The 9,224-nt window shown below is 44.5% G+C and overlaps 1 protein-coding gene across 4 annotated transcripts; it reads left to right on the top strand.

Moving 5' to 3' along the window:
* Nucleotides 1–547: 547 nt before the first annotated feature.
* GCNT3 (glucosaminyl (N-acetyl) transferase 3, mucin type) lies at nt 548–9,168 on the top strand. Of its 4 annotated transcripts, XM_017896017.1 has the most exons (5): nt 548–722; nt 5,680–5,868; nt 6,169–6,261; nt 6,796–6,842; nt 7,160–9,168. In XM_017896017.1, the coding sequence occupies exon 5, from the start codon at nt 7,406–7,408 to the stop codon at nt 8,720–8,722; it is 1,317 nt and encodes a 438-aa protein (XP_017751506.1). In that variant the 5' UTR covers nt 548–722; nt 5,680–5,868; nt 6,169–6,261; nt 6,796–6,842; nt 7,160–7,405; the 3' UTR covers nt 8,723–9,168. The 4 variants fall into 4 exon arrangements, with proteins under 4 accessions (XP_017751506.1, XP_017751517.1, XP_017751512.1 ...); XM_017896028.1 differs by lacking the exon at nt 548–722 and having other exon boundaries at nt 5,455–5,868; nt 7,195–9,168; XM_017896023.1 differs by lacking the exon at nt 548–722 and having other exon boundaries at nt 5,455–5,868; nt 6,796–6,875.
* The last annotated feature ends 56 nt before the right edge of the window (nt 9,169–9,224 follow it).

Raw genomic sequence — 9,224 nt, 5'->3', positions numbered from 1 at the left:
ATCCTTCCCCTTCTCCCTCCTTTTCTCCTTCCCCTCCCCTCCCCTTCCCCTTCCCTCTTTCCTTCCTCCTTTCCTTCCTCTCTCTCTCTCTCTTTCTCTTTCTTTTCTTCTTTAATCTCTTTTCTTTTCCACTCCAGGCCATGTGAAGTGCATCCAGGAGGGCTGTCTAGAGCAAGTGTGAGCTTTGGGTGCAGAGAGGAGGTAGAGCTCTAAGGAGAAACCTACAGGCTGTCTCTGTCTTTCAGCAAATTGCATCCAGTCTGAGCTTCACTTTACAACCCTGATTAGAAACCAGTTTGATCACACTGGGTCTTTTAACCATTTGTCTGTGACTAGAGGTCATAACTTCATCTTTGTTAAGAGCTCACTGCCTGGAACATTAATTTAATGTTGGAGCTCAAAACACCCTACCTCTCTTCTCCCCATCTTCTTTAGTGCCTTCAGTCTTTTTCAAACCCTAGCTCCAGCCTAATCAGTGACACATTAACTGGGTTTTCCTGTTTATCCTCTCTCATTGCTTCTCTGAGTCAGAGCCTCTTCTCTGTAAGTCACTGGAACTGCCCTTGTACTTGTGACCTGCCCTATACTCAACAGTTTTTGTTCTGGGAAGCCCTGGGATTCTGTTAATACCTATCAGTGTAGGTGCTCAATGGAAACAGATAAAGAACATGACCTCAAGGAGCTTCTTGTCAATGAGAAGACCAAGCTGATGCCTGGCAAAGGTAAATGCCACCATCACAAAATAAGTAAAAGCGTGCATTAGCTAATTTGTAAATTCAGCTTAAGATGAATCCTACCTCTTGGGCCCTTCTTTGATGCTGGTGTTGGGACTGTAGGGTTCCTTGAGCCTCCATCAAGGTCAACATCAAATCCCACTGGCTTCTGTCAGCACCACCTTGATGACCCTAGCTTAATTTATCTGTTTCCCGTGACTGGAACTCTTAGACCTTCCCACAGACATACAAGGATTTATCATTCAAAGCTCAAGGGATGAAGTTAAAGCTATTGGCCCACAGGAAGCCTGAACTCATGGTTAGGAGAAAAAGATTGAGGAGTCTGAGTGGGAAGAGTTTGCTATTTCAAAGACAGCATCATAGTACTAGTCATTGTGGGAAAACTCAGGACTGGGTTGGACTTACTTATACTATGTTGCTTGTATATTTTGGTTACTGAGGGAGGTGAAGGTCATCCTTTCAGTTCTTGGGATGTCTAAATAGCTTCATGACTCCTGGGCTCTTGGATAAATTTGCTTTCAGCATCATCTGGCTGTACTTTTTGTCCTTAGCAGGGATAAAAGGAACCCTTTGAAAAGCCACATACACCAGGCTTAAGTTTTTGCCTTGAAATGTGCCTGGGATCCCAGGCAGTTTGGGACTGTGCCCTTCCTCCCTCTTGCCAAGTGTCCTGTATGTTCTTCAGGGCTAGCATGGAATTAAGGTGTGGAAGCTGCTGGCCATCTTTCTGAATGCTTGCCTGATCTCTGCAGGTTGCCTCACCCCTGATCTTCCTGTACCCTTCTGCAGCCATTCTGTCCCCTCTCCTGTACCTCCCTGGGGTCAGCTGCAGCGCATCCCTGGTCTTGTTCTCCCTGAGGTGCTGATGGTGACAACTTACAATAGGGTCTCTCCATAGAGCACAGAGATGGAGGGCAATTCTTAGTCCTTTCCCTCAGTACATCATAAGCATTAACACTTCTGCTTGGTCCAGAGCTCAGGAATGCTACTTGTAACCACTTTGAGTTATTTTGTCAGTAAAATAGGTCTTTGTGGGCTAGCTCTGGATCTGTTTAATGATAACCTTCACTGAGGGGCTGCCAAGTACCAGGCTACATTTGCCTGGTCCTTCTTATGTATCTTCTTTAATCTTAATAGTCCTACAAAACAAGTATTAGTATTAGCCTCTATTATGCAAAGGAAGTCACTAAAATACAGATTGATGAATGAATTTGCTGCAGATCATTCAGGTTGAATACGGCAGAGCCAGGATTCAGACCTAGCTTTTTCAGGCTGAGTCCCACAATGGGTTTTACTACTAGGTACTTGATGTTACTGTAATGTAGATCATCTCAACAAAATAGAGCCATGATTTGTTAATGTGATATTAACAAATATTTAACACATAAGCAACTTATTTTGGTTACCTTAAAAATAAAATATTTGACTGGGCTCGGTGGCTCATGCCTGTAATCCTAGCGTTTTGGGAGGCTGAGGCGGGGAGATTGCCTGAGCTCCTGAGTTCAAGACCAGCCAAGGGAACAGTGAATCCCATCCCTAAAATCAATCAATCAATAAACAAACAAGCAAACAAAACACAACTACTCAGGAGGCTGAGGCAGGAAGATTGCTTGAGCCCAGGAGGCAGAGGTTACTGTACTCTAGGCTGGGCTGTACAGCCAGACCTTGTCTCAAATGACAAAAATATTTAGGTCCAGCGCAGTGGCTCACACTTGTAATCCCAGCGCTTTGGAAGCCCAGGAGCTTGAGACTAGCCTGTGCAACACAGTGAAACCCTGTCTCTACAAAAAATAAATAAAAATTAGCCGGGTATGATGGTGTGTGCCTGTAGTCCCAGCTACTTGGGAGGCTAAGGTGGGAGGATGGCTTGAACCCGGAGTTTCAGGCTGCAGTGAGCTATGATCTGCCACTGCACTCCAGCCTGGGTGACAGCGAGACCCTCTCTCTAAAAACAAAAACACATACACAAACAAAAGCCCTCAAGTATTCAAAGTGTTTTCTCTTACTGAGAGACTCTATAATGCAGTTTTTATAGGAAAGGTGAGACTTGAGGGGGTCACCAAAGAAAAGTAAGATATGAAGAAAGTGGAGGGGTTTTCTAGATTTGAATACTGAAGCAAGTGCTTATCCCATAATCATTCTTGTCCCAGAGATTTTACACTCAACAATGGAAAGTCACTGAGAATCCCAGTACTGCAGAAAACAGCCTGTGGAGCAGGGCCCAAGTAGGGGTGCAGATGACTGTTACCAGAAAGGGGTCACGATCCAGACCCCAAGAGAGAGTTCTTGGGTCTTGCGCAAGAAAGAATTCAGGGTGAGTCCATAAAGTGAAAGCAAGTTTATTCTGAAAGTAAAGGAATAAGAGAATACCTACTCCATAGACATAGCATCCCTGAGGGGGCTACTGGTTGCTTATTTTATTTTATTTTATTATTTTATTTTTTTGAGACGGAGTCTCGCTCTGTCGCCCAGGCTGGAGTGCAGTGGCCTGATCTCAGCTCACTGCAAGCTCCGCCTCCCGGGTTCACACCATTCTCCTGCCTCAGCCTCCCGAGTAGCTGGGACTACAGGCGCCCGCCGCCTCGCCCGGCTAGCTTTTGTATTTTTTAGTAGAGACGGGGTTTCACCGTATTAGCCAGGATGGTCTCGATTTCCTGACCTCGTGATCCGCCCGTCTCGGCCTCCCAAAGTGCTGGGATTACAGGCTTGAGCCACCGCGCCCAGCCCTGGTTGCCCATTTTAATGGTTATTTCTTGATGATACGTTAAACAAGAGGTGGGTTTTTCATGCCTCCCCTTTTTAGACCATATAGGGTAACTTCCTGTTGTTGCCATGGGATTTGTAAATTGTCATGGCACTGGTGGGACTGTAGCAGTGAGGACAGGAGGTCACTCTTGTCACCATCTTGGTTTTGGTGGGTTTTAGCCAGCTTCTTTACTGCAATCTGTTTTATCAGCAAGATCGTTATGACCTGTATCTTGGGCCGATCTCCTCTATCTCATCCTGTGATTTAGAATGCCTTAACCATCTGGGAATGCAGCCCAGTAGGTCTCAGCCTCATTTTACCCAGCCCTTGTTCAAGATGGAGTTGCTCTGGTTCAAGCACCTCTGGCAACCCTACATGACTTTCCTGTCTTTGCTGTGGCTTCATCTACAGTCAGAGGCCAGTGGAGAGAGGACCAAAAAAGAAAATACCTAAATTCTCTGCGCTGAAAGTCTTGGAGGTGAATGTGTGTAAACAATTCATGCACCAAGAAGGCAACTCTCACTCGTCTCCATTATTGCCTCATTATCTTCAGAAGAAACCCACCTTTCTCAACTCTACTTTGTAATGCTGGAGATTATTCATGCCTCTTGCAAACCACCTTTCTGCTTAAACTCCCCCGATAAAGGGCACTGGAGGGAGACAGCTGGCTGGAGGAGGGACTTCCTGTTTGCTTTCTATCTGCTTCCTGCTTCTGTGAGCGTCATCACGTCAACGCCTATTTACCTCTCAGTGGCTGTTCCTTTGTGTAGCTGCACTACATTCAGTTTACAGTAGCTATCAGCAGAGATATCATTTGCCTCCTGAGAGGTCTGGATCTCAGCCCAGAGGGCCCTCCTCTGAGCTCACAGACCTCAACATTACTTGAGTGGTCCCCACTCTTCAGAGCTATGAGTTTCAGCTTCTTTGGTGTCCCTCCACCCAAAATTTCAATTTAGTAATTTCCAATTCCTCCCTTAATTTCCTCAATCTAGGAGTGGTAGCTACCTCCAACAATTGCTAGTACCTTTATAGAGCCTGCCTTCCCCAACACTTTATACTTTAACTTTATACCTAGTTAAGTTCTTTATATTAACTTTGCTGTATTTCAGGCTGGGCATGGTGGCTCACTCCTGTAATCCCAGCACTTTGGGAGGCCGAGGTGCGAGGATCGCTTGAGCCCAGGAATTTGAGACCAGCCTGGGCAATGTAGCAAGACCTCATCTCTACTAAAAATAATTTTTAAAAAATTATCTCTGTGTGGTGGTGTGTGCTGTGGTCCCAGCTACTTGGGATGCTGGGGCAGGGGGTTGGCTTGAGCCCAGGAGGTCAAGGCTGCGTTGAGCCGAGATCGCGCCACTACACTCCATCCTGGGCGACAGAGTCAGACGCTTTGTAAAAACAACAAAAAACTTGTTCTGTTCAGATATTTGGCTAGGAATGTTGCTTTTTAGGAGGAGCAGTTGGGGACTGGGTGAGGGAGAGGCTAGCAATGTCAGCAGCTTTGAAGAAGGCACTTTGTAGTCTATAACATGGCCAAAACCACCCCATGGGGCTCTCACTGAAGTCCAACAGCCCATAGTGTAATCCATTCCTTAGACTGCCGACAGCTCTAGACTCACAGACGTTAGTGAGCAAGCTCTACAAACTGGAACCCTGTGGGTATTTCTACAACCTACAGATTATTAATAGTCGTCCAAAGACAGGCAAATGGATGTTTTCTGTTGGGGGGCTAGGAGGGAGCAGTTGCGTTTGAAGAATGAACTGTGGTTTTCATTGATTTTCTTTTTTTTAAGAAAAGTAAAATAACAAAAGAAAAATCCTTGAAGAGTATTTTTATTCCCACCTCCTGTAATGTTCAGGGAACATGAGTGACATTTGTACTCCCAAACAAAAGAAGGCAGGGGCCTATCTTTGTGTTTCTATGGTTCCTTGTTGAGGGAAAAAGGCTTTCAAGTTTTTGCGTGAGCACTGACAGGCTTTTATGAATAGTTCGTGACACAGGTACAAACTGGGCTGGTCTGGCTGAAAGACCGCTTGCCTTCTCAGATATTGCCAGCATTCTTTGCTGCCTCACTCACCTCCCTGAATGACTTGGACTTGAGAATGTTTCTGCATGATTTATCTGAGCTTGCTGTCTTACCTGAGAGCAGGAAGTAAAAAGGTGAGTGATGGAGCCACCTGCTGCTCTCTACTTTGTAGATATTAAAGAGGAGCCTGAAACAGTTCCTTGGACATCTTATGAATGTCAGAAAATACCTTTTGGAGGGTTAGAAGATCAGGAGACATGGTTGTTCACTTTTGCTGCCATGGAAAACGGCCAGTCTTCACTTGGAAACAGAATCACACCTTGTGGAGAGATGATCCCTAAGCAGGAGAGAAGCTATTAAGGTGAGATTTTCTTCATTTTTCATTTTCCTTCCTCTTAGATTCCCATAAAAGCTATTACTAAAGAGAATACAATCTTGTGTTTAGAAAGAGCTACAACAATGGAAAATAATCATCACTTGAAGGATGTGGCACATTTTGTTCCTCTCCTTTTAGGGATTATTTTCTGTAATATCTGGTTTTCTTTACTGGTATTCAGTACTCTTTGTTGTATTTCTTTTTTCTTTTTTTCCCATATTCATCTTAGGATTTCATTGTACAATGTTTTTTCTTTTCTTTCTTTCTTTCTTTATTTTTTAAAAGGGGCTTCCTGGTCTTCACCGGACAGTGAAATTTGTTTGGGAGTCTAAACAAAATATGAAAGAGCTGTAATACTTCCTGTATTGTATTTCAAAGGTAGGTGTAGTTTGCTGGAACAAGCATTAGGCTTGTAGACAGAAACACTGGGGGAGAAGAGAGAGTGGAGAGGACTCCCGGATTTGCTTCTTAAAACATGTGTGTATGTGGCAAGTTATTTAGCTTCTGTTTTCCTATCTCTAAAAGAGGCTTAATAATACATTTCAGATTGGTTGTGAAGGTTATTAAATGGGACAATGTAAATAAATATTTCTCAAGAAAAATATTTCTCACCCACTAAAGGTACTCATTAAATATTGCATATACACAGCTTGTGTGCAATTATATTTTAAATTTGGATGGATACTCTGAATGATTTCAATGCATTTTTTGGATAATATCCAGTTATTTTTATTTCTTTAAGAACATTCTTGAAAAAGTGTGGCTAGATGTCACATCTGACCAGTATATATGGTGAAAAGCCTTCTAATGCTGTATAAATTGCCAAAATAGAAGCAAGAAATGTTTTAAAAGGACCTTTAGGTTTCTAGAACCGATGCCAAGAGTCTGAATTTTATGAATTTTTCTCTCCAGATCTATCAGAAATTCCAGACCCCAGAGAAGAGCTACATTCTAGGGTGGTAAGGCATGAGAAGAAGAATGAGGAATGAAGGGTGGGTGGGGACTTGCTCTTACTAATGACACTCCATGGCAGCAGGGGCTCAGTTCTTTCTTTTCTCCTGGGGTGGAGGTGGAGCCAGATCCAGACCTTAGTGTGGTCGGCTAGTTTGTAGGGTCAGGTTACAGATCTCCATCAACGAACCAGATGTAAGGGGTTTCTAGGCAGGTCTTTACTAAGGATACTTGTCCAGGTAAGAACTATTTTTTGCCATCAGTTTGGAATTGTATTTTTCAGATAATTGTTCCCATTTAAAATTTCCCTCCTCTTCCTCTGCAGTTGATCTTGGATGAGCTTTCAGTGTTCTGTCCTAGACAGGAGCTCCTGGAGCCGAAAAGGACCATGAATGGTGGGAAATAACCACACGCAGAATCCTGCCTACCATTGTGATCATCAGTTTGGAATTGAACTTGATGTTTCTGGGAATGATTAGTTTGTAACTGGAGGCATTTTGTTCTGTCGAAGGATTGTGTCCTCCTCTTCCTTCCCTGTGCTCAATCTCCACCTGTCTACCCTTCCGTGACAATGGTTCAATGGAAGAGACTCTGCCAGCAGCATTACTTGTGGGCCCTGGGCTGCTATATGCTGCTGGTCACTGTGGCTCTGAAACTTTCTTTAAGGTTGAAGTGTGGCTCTGACCACTTGGGTCTGCAGTCCAGGGAATTTCAAAGCCAGTACTGTAGGAATATCTTGTATAATTCCCTGAAACTGCCAGCAAAGAGGTCTATCAACTGTTCAGGGGTCACCCGAGGGGACCCAGAAGCCGTGTTTCACGCTATTCTGAATAACCTGGAGGTCAAGAAGAAGCGGGAGCCTTTTACAGACACCCACTATCTCTCCCTCACCAGAGACTGTGAACGCTTCAAGGCGGAAAGGAAGTTCATACAGTTCCCACTGAGCAAAGAAGAGGTGGAGTTCCCTATTGCGTACTCTATGGTGATTCATGAGAAGATTGAAAACTTTGAAAGGCTACTGCGAGCTGTGTATGCCCCTCAGAACATATACTGTATTCACGTGGATGAGAAGTCCCCAGAAACTTTCAAAGAGGCAGTCAAAGCAATTATTTCATGCTTCCCAAATGTCTTCATAGCCAGTAAGCTGGTTCGGGTGATTTATGCCTCCTGGTCTAGGGTGCAAGCTGACCTCAACTGCATGGAAGACTTGCTCCAGAGCTCGGTGCCATGGAAATACTTCCTGAATACATGCGGGACGGACTTTCCTCTAAAGAGCAATGCCGAGATGGTCCAGGCTCTCAAGATGTTGAATGGGAGGAATAGCATGGAGACAGAGGTACCTCCTAAGCACAAACAAACCCGCTGGGAATATCACTTTGAGGTAGTGGGAGACACATTACACCTAACCAACAAGAAGAAGGATCCTCCCCCTTATAATTTAACTATGTTTACAGGGAATGCGTATATTGTGGCTTCCCGAGATTTTGTCCAACATGTTTTGAAGAACCCAAAATCCCAACAACTGATTGAATGGGTAAAAGACACCTATAGCCCTGATGAACACCTCTGGGCCACCCTTCAGCGTGCACGGTGGATGCCTGGCTCTGTTCCCAATCACCGCAAGTACGACATCTCAGACATGACTTCTATTGCCAGGCTGGTCAAGTGGCAGGGCCATGAGGGAGACATCGATAAGGGTGCTCCTTATGGCCCTTGCTCTGGAATCCACCAGCGGGCTATCTGTGTTTATGGGGCTGGGGACTTGCACTGGATGCTTCAAAACCATCACCTGTTGGCCAACAAGTTTGACCCAAAGGTAGATGATAATGCTCTTCAGTGCTTAGAAGAGTACCTACGTTATAAGGCCATCTATGGGACTGAACTTTGAGACACACTACGGGAGCATTGCTACCTGGGGGGCAAGAGCATGTACAAACATGCTCAAAACTTGCTGGGACAGTGCGGGTGGGAGACTAGGGCTTTGCAATTCATGGCATCCCTCAGGATAAGGGGTCTGCTATTACACTGTGGGTAAGGAGATCTGTTGCCTTAAATTGCTGCCTGGGTGAATGCTGCTTTTTCTGTCACCCCTAACACTAGTAGTTCCTTCATTGACTTTCTCACCGAGTGAGAATGAGAACTGCTGTGATTGCGAGAGTGAAGGAGGGATGTGTGGTAGGGGACTTGATTTCAGTTGAATGCCTGCTGGTAGCTTTTCCATTCTGTGGAGCTGCTGTTCCCAATAATTGTAGGTTTGGAGGAGAACTTTGATGGAAAGAGAGCCTTCCCTTCTGTACTGGTAACTTAAAAATAAATAGCTCCTGATTCAAAGTATTTTTTTGCCTAATATATATTTTTTTGCCTACTTTTTGCCTAGTATGTCAGAAATA

This window comes from Rhinopithecus bieti, unplaced genomic scaffold (assembly GCF_001698545.2).
Source record: "Rhinopithecus bieti isolate Rb0 unplaced genomic scaffold, ASM169854v2 scaffold_947, whole genome shotgun sequence".
In the NCBI taxonomy this organism is placed as follows: Eukaryota; Metazoa; Chordata; class Mammalia; order Primates; family Cercopithecidae; genus Rhinopithecus; species Rhinopithecus bieti.
The sequence above is the reverse complement of the archived record's forward strand: the minus strand, read 5'-3'. Positions and strand labels throughout refer to the sequence as shown.

Excerpts from the sequence above, each read along its gene's own strand:
- GCNT3 (XM_017896017.1), top strand. The coding sequence starts at position 7,406 with ATGGTTCAATGGAAGAGACTCTGCCAGCAGCATTACTTGTGGGCCCTG.